The sequence below is a fragment of the Pseudochaenichthys georgianus genome, unplaced genomic scaffold (genome assembly GCF_902827115.2).
Source record: "Pseudochaenichthys georgianus unplaced genomic scaffold, fPseGeo1.2 scaffold_425_arrow_ctg1, whole genome shotgun sequence".
In the NCBI taxonomy this organism is placed as follows: domain Eukaryota; kingdom Metazoa; phylum Chordata; class Actinopteri; order Perciformes; family Channichthyidae; genus Pseudochaenichthys; species Pseudochaenichthys georgianus.
The window spans coordinates 161,068-180,144 of record NW_027262990.1 but is presented as its reverse complement, the minus strand read 5'-3'; the positions used below and the strand labels follow the sequence as shown (position 1 = coordinate 180,144).

The 19,077-nt window shown below is 43.7% G+C and overlaps 1 protein-coding gene across 1 annotated transcript in view; it reads left to right on the top strand.

The window, feature by feature from the left end:
- The window catches only part of pkd1b (polycystic kidney disease 1b), a 53,416-nt gene extending 35,296 nt beyond the window's left edge, over nucleotides 1-18,120 (top strand). Inside the window, 14 exon segments of the mRNA XM_034078407.1 lie at nucleotides 350-458; nucleotides 547-701; nucleotides 1,466-1,668; nucleotides 3,036-3,236; nucleotides 3,519-3,670; nucleotides 4,385-4,478; nucleotides 4,605-4,711; nucleotides 4,875-5,049; nucleotides 6,522-6,704; nucleotides 7,928-8,032; nucleotides 9,153-9,287; nucleotides 9,762-9,964; nucleotides 16,627-16,738; nucleotides 17,290-18,120. Of these exon segments, the coding sequence (XP_033934298.1) occupies nucleotides 350-458; nucleotides 547-701; nucleotides 1,466-1,668; nucleotides 3,036-3,236; nucleotides 3,519-3,670; nucleotides 4,385-4,478; nucleotides 4,605-4,711; nucleotides 4,875-5,049; nucleotides 6,522-6,704; nucleotides 7,928-8,032; nucleotides 9,153-9,287; nucleotides 9,762-9,964; nucleotides 16,627-16,738; nucleotides 17,290-18,120 (2,765 nt within the window).
- Nucleotides 18,121-19,077: the final 957 nt, after the last annotated feature.

Sequence of the window (19,077 nt, the reverse complement as noted above, 5' to 3'; positions counted from 1 at the left end):
AAAACTTAAATAAATAAATGTATTTCCAATATGAAATGTTACCAATATACTCACGGACCACTAGGGGGCGCTCACGGACCACCAGTTGTCCGCGGACCACACTTTGAGAAGCACTGATATACACGATCAGTGTCTGATTACTTTTAGAAAATGTATACCAAACAAATACTTCTCGGCAGCTCCACAATACTTTTAGATATTGTCACATATTTTTCCTCACTGCCAATTTCAGTTAGCAGACAATAAATAGAAATATGTATATCATTTGTCTGCGTGTGTGTGTGTGTGTGTGTGGGGGGGGGGGGTGCGTGTGTGCGTGCGTGTGTGTGTGTGTGTGTGTGTGTGGCAGAGGAGGATCTTCTGATGTCTATCGCAGCAGAGGACTCAGTAGATTTAAACCACAGCACCTCAGACAGCGGGCGAGACTCTCCTCGAACCATCTCCTCTCTCTCCACCACGTGAGCATCTGTCACTCATGCGACTCCCATTTGATGCATATCAGTGTTGATCAGAATATGCTTAACTGTGACTTTGTATATGCTTCAGGCGCAGCAGGTCCTGCAGCAGCTGGTCTGAGGTCAGTGAGTCTGTGTTCGGACTCTTCAGGTCTCCCTCTGTGATCTCTGTGGACTCGGTGGCCAGCACCTTCCTCCCCAGCCCGTCTCCAGACTCCAGCAGGTCCCCCTCCGTCACTCGCATAGGTACACGCATCTTTGAGCATTGGGAAAAGCACTATTTAAATCCCATCTATTATTATTGGATAAAATAAGATTACATCACTTGTTAGACGCTTTTATCCAAAGCGACTCACATACTCAGCACTGTGGAAAATCCCCCAGGAGCACTTTGGGGTGAACGACATGCTGACTGCAGGGGTTTGAACCTGTGCTCACCTGATCCCAACACCAACGCACAACCCACTGCGCCACACGCCTCCCTAGATGAGATAAGATGGACCTTTATTAGTCCCCGTGGGGAGATTCAGTAGTTTAAACAGCAACACGGTGAGAATGAAAAACAGGACAGCACAGATTAGAGATTAATACAATTAAAGATAAAATAAAAAATACAATTATATACAGATTAAGTGAATATAAAATAGGAAATGAATTAAAATGAACATATATTATAGCACCCTCAACCCTGCGGGAATCATCCACCAAACCTGAAACAGCTCTGGACGTTATTTAGATTCCGACGATCTAAGTTCTTCGTTACTAATGATTTGATGAGGTTATCAATCCGACTGTCGGGCGACTTTACGTTTACAATTTACACTGCGTTCACTAAATAATCAATGACTTTACAAACTATTTAAACTGTTTATCTCTGCGTTTATCTGACATTTCAAGTATGTATCCGTTACTTTACATTTAAAGTGTTGATCTATTACTTCTAGCACACTTCCACAGTCTTTCCACGTGTCTTCTTTTAAGTGCATGACACTTGATATCTTCTGCTCCAGGTGTATCTCGAGGTGACCCCGGCCTGCTGCTGCCCCCCTGGACTCTCGCAGCGAGTTACCCCCTGCTGGGTTCCCTTCTTGTGGCCTCCCTGGCTGTCATCGGGCTGTACGGCAGCTCCTTCTCCCGAGCGCTCGTCCTCATGTGGCTGCTGTCGTCTCTCTCTGCGTTCCTCACCTCCGCTCTGCTGCTGGAGCCTCTCAAGGTGCGTTACGTCACTCCCACATCTCCGGTGGATCATTCCTTTCATCGGCGTGAATGCTGACTCAGGGACAGTTTCATTCACAGGCCAACTGTGTGTGACGGGGTGCTATGTGTCCGTATGAAAACGTAGGCGTAGTCGGTTGCATTAAGCTCCAACAACTTTCTTTTTAACAGTCACAAAAAATATATATATACTGTTTGACAAAAGGGGAACAGTATAACTTAAATAAACAAAATAAAAGTCACCAAATCAGGCCGTCCATCACGCATGGAGAGTGAACATGCTGGCTGTTGCCTTCACTGCAACATTCTCCCGAGTGACTCCTCCAGGGCCAATGCCGTCCCTTTTGACCCCACAGCCCCTCCCCCAGGCTCACCGTCAACAGGTGACACAATTAGCTCAAAACCACATTGTCAACATAAAGATCCGACCCGAACATGAACAGGTCAACCCCCTCTGAACACAATCATTCCCCATAATGAAACAAACGTATAATAAATAAGAAATTGCATGGTTCATGACATCCTCTTTAAATCACGGAAGTGATGCGCCTCCGTCTTTTCCACATTCCCTCTGCTGGGGAGACGGCGGCCGCACGACGACCGGAGGGAGCAGGAAATAATAATAATAATAATAATTCCTTGCATTTATTAAAGCGCTTCTCCAGATGCTCAAAGCGCTTTACAGATACATATTACACATATATCATACATGCAATGGTCACTGTGGACAATACCCACAGGAGCAAGTTCAGGTGAAGGGTCTTGCCCAAGCGGCGGGTTTCACCCCTTGATCTGATGATCAGTGCACAGCGCACTGCGCCACACCGTCCATCTTCACGCCTCGAAGTCATCGAGGCGCTTTTACAAGTATACATTAGTATTATACATGTACTGACACAAATGTTTGGTGTGTGTGTGTGTGGGTGGGTGTGTGTGTGTGTGTCCTAGCATTACTATACTTGTGGGGACCTACATCTGTTTACACAGTCACGTGTGGGGACTTATGGTGGAGACTTGGTTAGGTTTAGGGTTAGGTTAAGGTTAGGATAAGTCTCCAGGAAATGCATGTAAGTCAATGTAATGTCCCCTGAAGTGATGTATACATGGTATGTATGTGTGTGTGTGTGTGTGTGTGTGTGTGTGTGTGTGTGTCAGTGGCGGAGTCAGTCACTCTGTGATCCGCTCCGTCACACTGTTACACACCTGCACTTTTGAAAGAACGTCCATAACATTCATATCCGCTCGTTATTGCAGCAGAACACACGCTCAGTTTCCTATCGCACATTCAGGCGAGCGTCGTTTCATCTCCAGACGCCGTTTCTCCAGGAAGTGCTTTCTCTTCATACTAACCTCTCCTCTGCTCAGGTGTGTGCGCAGGCTCTGATCTGCACATTGTTGTGGAGGCCTGTGGATCCGGAGGTGGAGGATCTCCTGGCTCTGCAGAGCTCGGTGGATCTGAGGGGGCTCGGAGACGATGGAGGGAGGGTCCGGCCCCCCTGTGGCTTCAGTCTGCTGCAGGCCAGAGAGGAGGCGCGCAGACTCAGAGACCTGAGGGCCCTCATGAGGGTGAGGGGTCCCAACGTTTAACATTTAAATGGAAACTTTCATTTTCCCCAATTTCCACATTTTCTTCTTGACGTTAATAAACAGAAAAGTGGTGTTTTGGATCAAACCCAGTGTTATGCATGACCGTGTTTTCAGTCTGTCTCCGGCCATGTACTCGTCCCTCTGTACTGCACGATCAATTGAAAACAAAATAAACCTAAATAGTTCCTACACAAATAAAGTAGTGTAAATGTATATCTATAAATATATTGTATATATAATAATATATTATGTTTCCTGCAGCGCTGTGTGAGCCAGCTGTCCTTCCTGCTGCTGGTTCTGATGCTGAACTATCAGGCCGGGGTGGAGCAGAGAGACGCTCGGCTGCTGAGACCCTCCGTCAGGCGGGAGCTTCACTCAGAGGGGGGGGGGCAGAGCCTCGCCTCACTCAGGGGGTAAGGGGCACGCTGTAGAAACACGCTTCACTCAGAGGGGGGGGGGGCAGAGCCTCGCCTCACTCAGGGGGGGGGGGGCAGAGCCTGATCAGAATCAGAAACAGGTTTATCACCAGGTCGGTTGACACGTACGAGGAATTTGACTTGGTGTCGTGGTGCATACAAGTAAAAAAAACTATTTAAAGAAAACTATAATAACATTAAAAAATAATACAAAATATAGCAAAAATATAGCAGTATTTACATAAAGATATGTTGTGGCATTGCTGTTGATTTTGAATAGCAGTCGCCGAAGTTGGAATGGTTTAAATCTTACATTGAACAAAACATTGCTAAAATGTAAACTATTCTGTGTCAAAAGTTGTCGTTATAGAGTTACATGTCGAAAACATTAAGAAGTATGTGGTCAAAGACACACACGCACACGCACACACACACGCACACACAATCGAACATTTAAATCCATTTGGGGCGGTGGTGGCGAAGTCGATAGGGACTTGGCTTGGCAACTGGAAGGTCACCAGTTCAAGTCCCGGCAAGACCAAGTGCTACCGAGGTGTCCCTGAGCAAGGCACCGTTCCCCACACTGCTCCCCGGGCGCCGTTCAAAATGGCAGCCCACTGCTCCGAACACTAGGATGGGTCAAATGCAGAGAAACCATGTCCCCACGGGGATTAATAAAAGTCCATTTTATCTCATTCTCTCCTCACGCAGCTGGTCAGACGCAGAGCAGTGGATGATCCAAACGTTGGTGCCTCACCTTCACCAAAACCCATCACTTCAGCTTGTTGGATTACCCCGTCTGCAGCACACACACACCCTGCCTCCTCACACACACACCCTGCCTCCTCACACACACACTCTGCCTCCTCACACACACACCCTGCCTCCTCACACACACACTCTGCCTCCTCACACACACACCCTGCCTCCTCACACACACACTCTGCCTCCTCTGGACACGGTGTACCTGGGAAACAGCAGCGACGCGACACGGCAGCTCTTCAGTGACTTGCACATGTCCGAGTGGACCAACACACAGTGAGTGGATACGTTACGGACAGAACAGGAATACCTTTCTTTGATGATACATATACTTTTTATTCATTTAATATAAATATATACAGTTGTGTTGCAAGTTGCAATCCATGCTGCTGTTTCAAATGAAACCACTAATGATCGTGTTTCTGTTGTTTTCCTCCAGCGTTAAAACGCTTTCCTTCGACTTCACACACTTCCACAGAGAGTCCGGTTTGTTTGTGTGTGTTTCCATCAAACTGCAGTGGGTTCGCCCACAGAGACTCGCCTCCTTCCTCTCCATCCTTCCTTTCCTCATCCCCTCTCCTCACTCTGGACCCGACCTGCAGGCAGCACTCACGGTAACACACACACCTTTCAATTCAAGTGGACTGAGTCTTTAGAACCTGGAGTGAGTCGGCAATCCCTGCAACACATCTGTTCTGTATAATCATGCGTTGAAATAAGAAGGGATATTTAGATAAATCTGATCTTGTAGTTCGCTAGGAGAACTCGTTTTGGACTATATTTGACCAGAATCAGGACATGTTGTTGCAAAATAAGCCACAAATGATGTTAGTTGGTGATTTTCTAATAAATATGTAAATAAATAAGTGTTTTATTTGAGATACAACTCAAAATAAGATTTTTGACTTAAAAAGACCCGATACCTCCCTGCAGTTTCACTCCTGAAGTTATTGTGTCTTATATCAGGAGTAGAGACATATTCTGACTAGATATTAGACACATATACTCGGTAAGATTATGAGTTTTTGAGGTGTATATAAGCCGTACGATTCTCTTGGTCTACAGGACACTATTGACTGCTTTGCTGCAAGGTAATGTCTCTTGTAGTGCTGCGCAGCAATATCATATTTAACTTCAACCATCTCTGTTTTATCGATTCCTCTTTGTCTTATTCTGTAATGTTGTTCGTGTTGCATCGGATCCACGACAAACCATAGGGAACTTTAATCGCGTGATATAAATGTATTATCTCTTGGATTTCCACACGGCATCTATTGCAGTCTGTCCGTCCTGGAGAGGGATCCCTCCTCTGTTGCTCTCCCTGAGGTTTCTCCCATGTTCCCTTACACTGTGGGGTTTCTCCGGAAGTGTTTCCTTGTACGATGTGAGGGTCTAAGGACAGAGGGTCTAAGGACAGAGGGTCTAGGGACAGAGGATCTAAGGACAGAGGCTCTAAGGACAGAGGGTCTGAGGACAGAGGGTCTGAGGACAGAGGGTCTGAGGACAGAGGCTCTAAGGACAGAGGCTCTAAGGACAGAGGGTGTAAGGACACTAAGGACAGAGGGTCTAAGGACAGAGGGTCTAAGGACAGAGGGTGTAAGGACAGAGGGCCTAAGGACAGAGGGTCTAAGGACAGAGGGTGTAAGGACAGAGGGGCTAAGGACAGAGGGTCTAAGGACAGAGGGTCTAAGGACAGAGGGTCTAAGGACAGAGGGTCTAAGGACAGAGGGGCTAAGGACAGAGGGTCTAAGGACAGAGGGTCTAAGGACAGAGGGTCTAAGGACAGAGGGTCTAAGGACAGAGGGTGTAAGGACAGAGGGCCTAAGGACAGAGGGTCTAAGAACACAGGGTCTAGGGACAGAGGCTCTAAGGACAGAGGGTCTAAGGGCAGAGGGTCTGAGGACAGAGGGTGTCGTATTGTCATACTGATATTCTGTACACACTGTGAAGACCACTGAGATTGGGCTATAAATAGACATTGATTGATTGATTGATTGATTGATTGATTGGTTGGTTGATTGATAACAACTTAGCTAAAGATTCAAACATCATTTCGGTGATAACATCGATGTCTCTCTTGCTGCAGGTGCTTCTCCTGGTCTCCGCTCTCCTCATGTTGTTCGGGGGGGTTTGGTCGATGTTCACTGAGCGCTCCCAGTACTTTCGACGGTTCAGAAACTGGTTCCAGCTCCTCCTGGCTTTGTTGTCTCTAACAACCTCAGCCCTGCAGCTCTGCTTCCTGTCTCAGGCATCCAGCTGCGTGTCTGAGGTGAGACATGACAACATCAAATACTCACCCTGTGTACCTTGACTCTTTGAAAGAAAGCTTTTAATTTCTTGCATGCATCCAGTGTGAAGGAAGGATCAATGAAACGGAGAAAAATCCTGATGAATTTGAGGAATTATCGGCCGCGTTTAACAGCAACACTCTATCAAAACCTCCATTTATAAACTCTCCCACATATGTTTAATCGATATTTCATGTTTCTATTCGTATGTCCTCTACTTCCCAAACACAAGTCATTGCACTAACACCGTACAACACTTCTGCCTAACAGTCTCACCTTTCCACTACTCGTCTGAGCAAATCCTTTAAGTCAGTGCTTTTCAAAGTGTGGTCCGCGGACCACTGGTGGCCCGTGAGCGCCCCCTAGTGGTCCGCGAGTATATTGGTAACATTTCACATTTGAAATAGATAAATTAATTTAAGTTGTCCGCACTCTCGCGGGAATATCTTCGCAATGGAGCGCGCTAAACTTTCACTTTCAATTGCATTATATAGCCCAGCGCAACACCTTCATCCCACTTGCTGCCACTTGTTTGTACCACTTTCAGGCGATTTGTAATCTGTTCTAAAAAAACGATGTGTTTTTGGATATTTGTGGAGTTAGGTGGTCCGCGAGTGTTTTTTTATTGGTTAAGTGTCCTTGGTGTGAAAAAGTTTGAGAAACACTGCTTTAAGTGTATTAAATAGTAAGGTAAGTATGAACACATAAGACTTAATACGGACCTATTCACCTTAATGCATCCAGTATCTTCTGAGTATTTTGATTCTTTGTTTACTGTGGAGCTATGTGAACGTTTCCTTTCATAGTTTAAGGTTACACAAGGTGAAGAATATCAACGTCAACTGAACAAGCGGTACGTTAAGCTAATGAGTCCAAATTGAACCAATTAGTGGGGGTTTATGCTCAAAATAGTCTTGCTATTGACCCCTCGTTCTTCTAAGTATATTTAGTAGCCATCTGAGGATTTTTTTTTCAAGGTTAAACGGGCTGAACAATATCGATGTCAACTGAACAAGATTGATCTAATTAGTGGTAGTTTAATGTCTAAAAAGTCAGTGTCAGCTTAATTTAGCAGCCATAAACACACCAGCCTATACTTTTTTATAACAAAGAAAAATATGCAAAAGTCAATTTCAGTTAAGATGTCCTATGTTTTTGCTTTTGTGACTTTTTAATAACCTGTGTTGTTGTTGTTGTTGTTTAGCTCCGATCCGATCCCGACAGCTTCGTGGACTTCCTGCCTGCAGCCCTGCTGTCAGAGAGGAGTTCTCAGAGTGCCGCTGTCCTGCTCACGCTGCTGCTTCTGAAGGTAGACTCATCACTGGAGAAAACACTGCTCCAAAAACAATAATGAATTCAAGCTGTTTTCACTTGAAATAAGTAAACAAACCTGCCCATAGAACAAGTGAACATGTGCTCGGTAAGAAGGGGTATTTAGATGAATTAGATCTTGTAATTAGATAGAACTCATTATGAACTATATTTGACCAGAATCAGTAAATGTTACAATACGAGCAGCAAATGCTCAAAAGTGTTTTCTGATGAGAGTTGGTGATTTTCTAACAAATATGTGTTTCTTCTGAGATACAACTCAAAATAAGATGATGCGTTGTCTAAAAACAAGACCTGAAATCTCACTGCAGTGTAACTTCCGAAGTTATGATGTCTTATATCAGGTGGAGAGACATAGTCTGAGGTGGGAAGTGTTACGGTTGAGTGAAGGACCCAAATGCACCCAAAACAGAACTCTCTCCGGTCACTCAGTCACAAACCAAAGACGAACCAACACTGAACACAGGAGAAGAGACTAAATACAGGGAGGGGTAATCACAGGACGAGAACCAGCCGGGCAGGGGAGGAGAAACACGAGGGCAACAGGTGAACACAATCAGACAATCAGACACACAGGGAGACTAACGACAGGGAGGAAGACACAGGGAGAACCGAACAGCAAAATAAACCCAAACATACAAAACTACAAACGTGACGTAATGAGAATCGTGACAGGAAGTAGTGGAGTACAAAACTCTAAAGAAGAGGGACCAATGGAAACGTTGCCATGTTGCTGTTGTTCCCATGGAAACATTCATTAGCTAACAATGACATTATTGTTCTATTGATATAAAGGGAGGTCAGGTACTCTTTAAAGCAGCTGCTAGTTATGGGTACTTTTTACTGAAGTACACTTCAAAGCCTCTTTACTTTTACTTGAGTAAAGAAGTTTAGTCAGTACTTCTACTTTCACCAGAGTATTTTTAAACACGAGTATCTGTACTTCTACTTGAGTAAAGGATGTGTGTACTTTTGCCATCTCTGTATATTAGACAAATATACTTGGCAAGATTTTGAGTTGTTGTATTGCTCTTCGTCCCTATCACTGGTTTCCCCTCGTTACTAAATATCTGATTTCCTCTCTCCGTGTGTTTCAGCTGCTGGGCTCCCTGAGGTTTGTGCGGAGGTGGGGGGTTCTGGTTCAGGTTCTGCAGGGGTCCTGGAGGGAGATTTGGGCTCTGATGGTCCTGATGATGCTGCTGCTGATGATCTGCACTCACCTCGGAAACACGGTACTGAACAGAAGAGTCTAGATTCATTTGATATTGAATAAAGAAGAAATGTAGTTGCGATGAATCTATCACATCGTATTTCTAAAGCCCATTATCACATGTTTCTCAGGGGGCTTTACAGTGTGTACAGCATATGACACAAGGACAAAACCCCCCAAACTAAAAATACAAAATGGAAGAAACCTCGGGGAAAGACAGAGGAGGAATTCCTCTCACGGGACATAGGTAGATAAAGATAATACCATTACAACTTGGACAGTTCAAGTGATAAAAAACGATAAGGTGGAAAAACAAGTGACTCCAACCGATTGAAAGTCTTCCATGTCCCGAAATATAATAATAACTTTGGTGTCAGTCAGGAAGAAAGCAACAGGTGTCGCTGCTATCCTTATGGCAGCCTCTGAATGCGTGTGAATGCTGACGAGTTCATGTTCACCATTGATGATCCAGTACATATCCCTCTCCCTGTCTCAGCTCTTCTCCCGCTCAGTGGAGGGTTTCCTGTCCCTTCATCAGTCCGGGGTCTCCGTGTTGTCCATGCTGCGGGGCCGGGCCTCTTTGAGGATGCTCTGCAGGATTCACCCGGTCCTGGGACCCCTCTATGGGCTGCTGATAGTGGGGGGAGGGGTCTGGATCCTGGCCCGAATCTGTGGAGCTGTTCTTATCCTCGCATACAGGTACCAGCCACACTGTTATCAATCAATCAATCAATGTTTATTTATATAGCCCAATATCACCCTCTGTCCTTAGACCCTCTGTCCTTAGACCCTCTGTCCTTAGACCCTCTGTCCTCAGACCCTCTGTCCTTAGACCCTCTGTCCTTAGACCCTCTGTCCTTAGACCCTCTGTCCTCAGACTCTCTGTCCTTAGACCCTCTGTCCTTAGACCCTCTGTCCTTAGACCCTCTGTCCTCAGACCCTCTGTCCTTAGACCCTCTGTCCTCAGACCCTCTGTCCTCACACCCTCTGTCCTCAGACCCTCTGTCCTCAGACCCTCTGTCCTCAGACCCTCACATCGTACAAGGAAACACTTCCAGAGAAAACCCACAGTTTAAGGGAACATGGGAGAAACCTCAGGGAGAGCAACAGAGGAGGGATCCCTCTCCCAGGACGGACAGACGTGCAATAGATGCCGTGTGGAAATCGAAGAGATAATATATTTACAACATAGGTAGTCCAAATGTTTGGAAATGAATGTTACTATAATAATAAGATGAATCCAGGTGGATGGATATCAAAGTCTGGTATACCCCAAAAAAAGTTAGAAACCAGAATGCACTGGGCTAGTTACGCCACTGTACTCAAAAAGTCTGTTTCAGAAGTACACTATTAAACTTTGCAGGCATTCAGAAATGTGGACGTACAATCTGTACCCTTTTCTGGCAAATAATGTCAGGGTTTTGGCAAGAGTGCAGACCAAAAGCAGTATAAACAAAGGGGGCAGGTATGGGAATGTAACACAAGCAAAACTAGAATGAACCACGAGAACTAGGAGGAAGCAGGAGGGCAGACGAGAGAAACAGGAACATGAAATCCAGAACCAAACCACACGAAAACTACGACAATCAGACAATCAGACAGGAGGGAAAACACAGAGACAGGAAGCAAATACAGACATGAGACATGAGGTGAACACCTTTCAAAGTAAAACAGGAAACTGACAGACTGTGACAATTCCAACCTGATCTCACCAGAATGCGTGACTCCACCACGACTCCTTAACACCGCATTGCGTGGTGGTGTCACGAACTTTGTTACATTTACGTGTCGGCACCACGCAAACAACCCCAATGTAAAGTGAATGAGGCTCCTTTGTCGTGGTGCACACACGCATTTCTACAACGTCCCGCAGTGAGCTTTTATTCTATACAACGTTTTTAAAATCTACTTTATAGCTTGTAGTAACTCACGGGAGGCTTCTTTTATTTTATTTGTATTCATAATAATTTTTATTTTTTTCGTCAGAATGTATTATGGAGCATTAGTTACGAATTTTTGTTCTCAAAAAACAGTGCATTGTGGGTAATACAACTGTGATTTGTATTAAATTAGTTAGTTTTTAAGGAAGGCCAGAGCTTCAGCTGTGTCCAATAGATTGTTCCCTAGTTAACGTTTTTTAAAAGCACATTATATTCCGATTTGATCATGTCCCCTTTATTGTATTACGGAGAGCAATGTGAGCATCCATTCCCATTGGATAACGCAGGATTTTACACCCGGAAGTAAGTATTCTCTGTCGATTGATTTTACAATGCTATCTGCACTACTCATCAACTAAAAAACACCAGATTATCCTTGTTGATTACACAACATTGATTGGTTTAAATTGTGTACAATGCTTTTGTAATTTTCCCCTTCGATTCGGAGAAACAAACATTTGTTCAGTTTAGGATGGCCGAAGACACTACACTACCCAGAATCCTCAGCTATCGTTTGGGACTACACCATGTGCTTTGCTTTACAAACCCCGTGATTTGTCCTCAAGCTCTGTGATTGAATGTTGGAGTGGCAGTGCGCGAAGCTTACGCTGAGCGACAAACAGCATTTTGAAATGGAATGAAACCCATCGACGGCACACTATTCAAAACAGGAATCGAACGTCTCCTCTCCCCCCCCCCCCCCCCCCCCCCCCCCTTAGGTCACAGGCTCCTCCAACAGTGCAACACAATAAAACAGATAAACAGAAAAAATAGTGCAAGTCAATACAAAAAGAAAAATAGTAAAAAGTGAAATAGTGCAATAAGAGTCTATACAAGGGATTGGAATATGATATATTAGACAAATCATTCAAGTAGCTGCCAGATGAATGTTATGGATGTTATTTCAAAGTTCAGGTGTGTAATAGTCTTATGGCCTGTGGGATGAAACTGTCCCTGAGTCTGGTGGTTTTGGTCCGGATGTAAGATAAGATAAGATAAGATGGTACTTTATTGATCCCAATTTGGGACATTGTTTTTGTTGCAGCAGCATAAAAGACAAGGCATTTTACAATAAAACAAAACCACAAATAAACAAGAATAGAAAGAAAAGAAAAGAAAATAGAAAATATACGTGTTGAAATAGAAAATATACATGTAGATATTATATATGCAAATATACATATTCAAAAATATATGACAATGGAATATGGAATATCAAATATTGAACAGATTATATATGTGTAAAATGTACAGCGAGGTTGTATTAGAGAAACTATGGAGCAGAGAGTTCTCTTCCAGCCAGAGGTGGTATTGTACAGAGTTATTGCAGTGGGCAGGAATGTGTTCCTGTATGGGTCCTTGTGACAGCGGAGCTGCAGCAGTCTGTTGGAGAAGGTGCTCCGTTGTCTGTCCAGCTGCAGGTGGAGAGGATGGGTGGTTATCCATCATGGACAACAGCCTGTTCAGTGTCCTCCTCTCCACCACAGCTTCAAAGGGGTCCAGCTTGATGCCGATGACAGACCCAGCTTTCCGGATCACTTTATTGATCCTGCTGGTGTCACCGGCTCTGATGCTGCCCCCCCCAGCAGACCGCAGCAAAGAAGAGTGCACTGGCCACAACAGACTAGAAGATCTCCAGCATCTTGCTGCACACGTGGAAGGATCTCAGCTTCCTCAGAAAATAGAGTCTGCTCATCCCCTTCTTGTACACAGCGTCAGTGTTGATCCTCCAGTTCAGCCCATAAGTGCACTCCCAGGTACTATAGTCCTCCACAACAGCCACATCCTCTCCTAGAATGCGGCTGTTGTGCCAGACGGCAGCAGACAGAACAGTTTGTGGCTGGGGTGATGGGGGTCTTTTATAATCCTGAGGGCTGTCTTTAAGGTTAACCAGGTATTTTTACTCCACTACATTTATTTTAGTTACTTTACAGATTCTGATTAATGATGTGAAATATAAACAACCCTTAAAGCAGACTTTAGTTACACCTGAGTAAAATCCAGGGAAGGTGATTGTCAAGTGCCAACAATCAGGAGAGATATTTGATTGGAGGACTGGCTTATCTAAAGCCAGTTGAGTAGCACTTGAAATGTTTTTGCTCTATGAAGCCTGATGTACTTTATGATTCTGTTTTCTTCAAGCTTGTATTTTGTTGGTCGAACGCACTTATTGTAAGTCGCTTTGGATAAAAGCGTCAGCTAAATGCAATGTAATGTAATGATTGTTGGTGCTTGAGAAGACTAAATATGTATCTGCAGATCCCTATAAAGTATATACATTACTCGTTATTCTCTACAAATAGTTAATTAAAAACTGTATATAATTGCTATTTTGGACATCCCTTTTCAAGATTTCAATATTACTCTAAACGTGTAATAACGTGCTTTAACCAGTAGGTGGTTTGGGTTAAAAATCTGTCATGTTTACAGTGTTAACAAAATAAAATATACTGCTGTTTCTGGTTTAGTTTACGACGGATATATTTAGTTATTGTTTTGATATTTATAACACAAAAGCGATGGAAAAACCCCACAGCAACACAGAAAAGATGGTCTTAACATGAGTAGTTAATAAAAAACAATAATATCAAAACAAATTATTACTACTAACTTTATTGTGAAATTAAAACAGAACGGTAAAAGAATAGTTTCCGGTCTATTCTGAGCCAGATCTCTGTAGATAAATACAAATACAGAGCTACGACAGATGTGTAATATGTAATGCAGCCAAACCATTTATTACAATGCATTCATGTGATGACTTTCAAAGAGTAAAGCAAGCACTGCTGAATAAAGTATGATTTATCTTTTACGAAACGTTTTTTTCATATGGAATGCAGTCAACCAATCACAGAGCTTGAGGCAACGCAGACAATAGCTGAGGATTCTGGGTAGTGTAGTGTCTTCGGCCATCCTAAACTGAACAAATATTTGTTTCTCCGAATCGAAGGGGAAAATTACAAAAGCATTGTACACAATTTAAACCAACCAATGTTGTGTAATCAACAAGGATAATCTGGTGTTTTTGAGTTGATGAGTCGTGCAGATATCACTGTAAAATCAATCGACAGTAAAGAGTATACTTACTTCCGGGTGTAAAATCCTGCGTTATCCAATGGGAATGGACGCTCACATTGCTCTCCGTAATACAGAAAAGGGGACATTATCAAATCGGAATATAATGTTCTTTTAAAAAACGTTAACTAGGGAACAATCTATTTGACACAGCTGAAGCTCAGGCCTTCCTTAAAAACTAACTAATTTAATAAAAATCACAGTTGTATTACACACAATGCACTGTTTTTTGAGACCAAAAATTCGTAACTAATGCACCATAATACATTCTGACGAAAAATAAAAATTATTATGAATACAAATAAAATAAAAGAAGCCTCCCGTGAGTTACTACAAGCTATAAAGTAGATTTAAAAACGTTTTATAGTATAAAAGCTCACTGCAGGATGTTGTAGAAATGCGTGTGTGCACCACGACAAAAGAGCCTCATTCACTTTACATTGGGGTTGTTTGCGTGGTGCCGACACGTAATTGTAACAAAGTTCGTGACTCCACCACGCAATGCGGTGTTAAGGAGTCGTGGTGGAGTCACGCATTCTGGTGAGATCAGGTTGGACAATTCAAATGAAACGGGGAAAACAAAGACATGTCTTGACAAATAAGTGCTTTGGGTGCTGTCAACACGGGGAACAGTTAAACATATTCTACCCACTGTGTAATGATCAACCCGGTATCACGGCACGACGTGAACATGTGACGATTCACCATGCTGGGAGACGTGACGATTCCTTCAAACGTGACAGTTACACGGTATTGTTAATATGGCCCAAATACCCGGAAATGCCAAGCAAATGCTGTACCACGACGGTTGGTTGTTATTGTCAATATTAATATAATAATGATTTATTTTTTAATAGTCACACTCGATTTCGCCGATGTTCTTGTTTCCCCAGCTGGTCGACACGTCTTCTAGCAGAAACAAAGGCTACATTAATGTATTAAATCGATGTTAATCCAGGTCTGTGGATGTGGAATTAACGGACGATTGCGTTGCCAGGCAACAACTTGGCTTCATTTTAATTTAAAAACTCTTCCACTAGAACCGTAGTTATATTTAAAAACATTTTAGAAGGCCTCACGAAATATTATAATGTAAATTAAAATGTAAATGTGAAGGAATGTGTGTATAACAAAATAAATCCGTTATTAAAAAATACCGGAAACAGTATGCAAGGTCCTCAGCTCGGTGATTCGATGGTTTAGCCCCAATGCACGTTGGGATATGGTGTTTCTGCGATGTGAAATCCGAAAATAATGTTTTAAAATAATACTTTATTCCGAGTGTTCTTGCTTTTCTCTTTGAAATTCATCACATAACGGCATTGTAATACACGGTTCGGCTGCATTAAATATTACATATCTGCCGTAGTTCTCTTTTTATAGAGCCCTGATGAGAAGACTTCTAGACAAACATGAGGAACTGCCGCCAAAACTGAGAACGTGACGTGGATCATAAATATATCAGCAATTAAACAACATCTTACATTTCTTTTTACACAATACGTCTCCTTGCAGTATCAACACTAATTCGGCTGACTTTTATATTTGATCCAATTGGTAGATAGGCTGTATTTACACCATAACGGTGCACAGCTGATAGAAAGGGACACCTAGTGGTTAAAGCACGTTATTGAATTTTATTATTTGTATTATTAGATATGAATAGGATCCCTATAAAGTATATTTATTACTCATTATTCTCTAACGTGCATTGCGGCTAAACCATCCAATCACCGAGCTGAGGATCTTGCCTACGTCTGTTTCCGGTATTATTTATGACAGATGTATTTTGTTATACACACATTCCTTCACATTTAAAGTATTTCGTGAGGCCTTCTAACATGTTTTTAAATATAACGGTTCTAGTTGAAGAGTTTGTAAATGAACATGAAGCCAAGTTGTTGCCTGGCAACGCAATCGCACAACGTGACGACCGTTAATTCCACATCCACACGCATGGATTAACATCGATTTAATACATTAATGTAGCCTTTGTTTCTGCTAGAAGACGTGTCGACCAGCTGGGGCAACAAGAAAATCGGCGTAATTGAGTGTGACTATTAACAAATAAATCATTATTATATTAATATTGACAATAACAACCGACCGTCGGGGTAGCATTTGCTTGGCATTTCCGGGTATATCTCCACTGGTTGGGCCATGTTAACAATACCGTGTAACTGTCACGTTTGAAGGGACGGAATTGTGACATCTTCACGTCTCCCAGCATGGTGAATCGTCACATGTTCACGTCTTGCCGTGATACCGGGTTGGTAATGATACAGAGTTGGTTGAAATGTTTTACTTTAAATCGGTTTAACTGCTAACTTTTGTCGTCTCTCAAAGGGTGGAGAGAGCTCAGCTGTACCGCCCCACCTTCGAGCCTCAGGACTACGAGATGGTGGAGTTCTTCATCAAGAGACTCAGACTGTGGATGGGACTCTCCAAAACTAAAGAGGTACACACTACGAGTCAAAGTCAACTTTACTGTCAATCTTTCAGTTTGTGTGTACAGACGGAGAGATCAAAATGCCGTTTCCCACAATCCAGAATACAACATACAAATATATGTATACAAATATGTATATACCTATGTATATACACAACAGACACATTTATACATATGCACACATTGACATATAAATAAAAGCACAACAATCAATATATACAAAATAACAGTCACTTCGATAGATAGATAGATAGATAGATAGAGAGAGAGGTGGATGGAGAGATAGATAGATGGATGGATGGAGAGAGAGAGATGGATGGAGAGAGGGAGAGAGAGGGAGGGAGAGGGAGAAGAGAGAGAGGGAGAGAGGGAGAGAGGGAGAGAGGGAGAGAGAGAGAGGGAGAGGAGAGGAGGGAGAGAGGGAGAGAGAGAGGGGAGAGAGAGAGGGAGAGAGAGAGAGAGGGAGAGGGAGAGGGAGAGGGAGAGAGATACTTCATTGTGTCCTGTGCACCTTTTGTCTTTCTGAATGTTTCTGATTCCACATTTCCTTTCCTTCATAGTTTCGTCACAGCGTGAAGTTTGAAGGTATGGACGCTCCTCCTTCCCGATCCTCGCAGGAATCCCATCTCTCTTCCCGCTCTCCTTCCCTCTCCTCCTCCTCCTCCTCCTCCTCCTCCTCCTCCTCCTCCTCCTCCTCCTCCTCCTCCTCCTCCTCCTCCTCCTCCTCCTCCTCCCCTCGTCCTGCATCTTCTTCTCTTTCTCTGAGGTCCGAGGACTCGTTCGATGTTCAGCCTCACTTGGACCGCCTGCTTCCCTGCGTCACATCGCTTCTCTCTCGCTTCGATCAGATCAACCAGATCACGGACGACGTTCACGACCTGGAGGTCAAACTGGAAGAAGCTCAGGTGAGAAGAAGGAAGATCAGTGAGGAGGGGAAACATGCAGACAAACCCAAGGAAGTGAAGGAAGTGAGACACAGGAAGATCGGTCTCCTTCACCCCAAAGTCTCGCTTCCTTCCTCGTTCTTCGTCACTTCTTCCTCCTCCTCCTCCAGCAGACTTCCCCGTGCACGAAGCACCTTCTCAGAGTCCGAATCAGCTCCATATCATCCTCGTGAATCCCGTATAAGCCACGATGCACTCTGTGGTTTGAATCCCGCGGCTTCTCCGGGGAATGGACGGACCCCACGGAGAAGAGCTTGGCATTCTGGGAGTTCTCATTCGGCCGATACAGCGCAGAGGATCCTTCCGACGCAAGGGGGTGTTGCTCTGAGTGGAAACGGAGGGAAATACTTGGGATTCACAGACAGACCGAGGAGTGAAGAAGGGGTGAGACGGAAAATCAGTGAGGGAGTCCCGGTGAAGAGGAAGGCGTGGATTGAACAGGATTAACACTGAGATTAAGGCGATAAGAGACGAGGTTGATCTGATCTCTCCTCCTTTCCTCTCCTCTCCTCTCCTCTTATCTCCTCTTTATGCAGCCCCAACAACAGCCTCTGCTCATCAACAGACTTCATGCAATGCTTCATCGGATGCATATATTAGATAATAATCTCTATCTCACTCCTAACATCTAAATCTACTTCCAGCATGGATACATGTTCATAACATGCATCCATTGTTCTATATGCTTCTTGACATCCTAAAATACACAGTTTTTCTAGAACAGATTACAAATCGCCAGTAAATAGTACAAACAAGTGGCAACATGTGTGATGAAGGTGTTGCGCTGGGCAATATCATGCAATCAGGGCCGTTTCTAGCTTTTTTGGGGCCCTATGCAAGATGCTGTTTGGGGGCCCTAGTCTTTACAATGGGGGAATTCTGAAGCCTTTAAGACAGGGGTGCCCAACCTTTTTTGAACCAAGAGCTACTTTTAAAGTTGCCAGTCTGCCGAGATCTACCAGTCCAAATAGAGGGGGGGGGGGGGGGGGGGGGGAGCTGCTAGCGAAAATTATGCCATTTAAAAATATAATCGGCCGCCAGCGAATTGAGCCGGCCCTTGGCGACCGGCCGTTCTGTGATTCTCCAGATTCTACAGATGGCCAGTCCACGGAGGGTGGAAAATACATACCCGAAGTAAACAAAGACGTGCAACGGAAAGGTGTTCCCACGTGAAATGAAACTTAAAATATTAAATGAATCAATCTCATCTCTTAAAATTCACAACTTATTATGAATTAAACATTCACAGACTTATAATGATGTATTCACATGTGTAACTCTGTTACATGTGCACGCATCGAACAGAAGAGCGTAGGGCAGAATTAAGAGGGAATTCCGTCTCGTAGCATTTGTGCACCGTTTTGAAATGCCGCTCCTAAATTACCCTTCTTCGATAAAGCCACG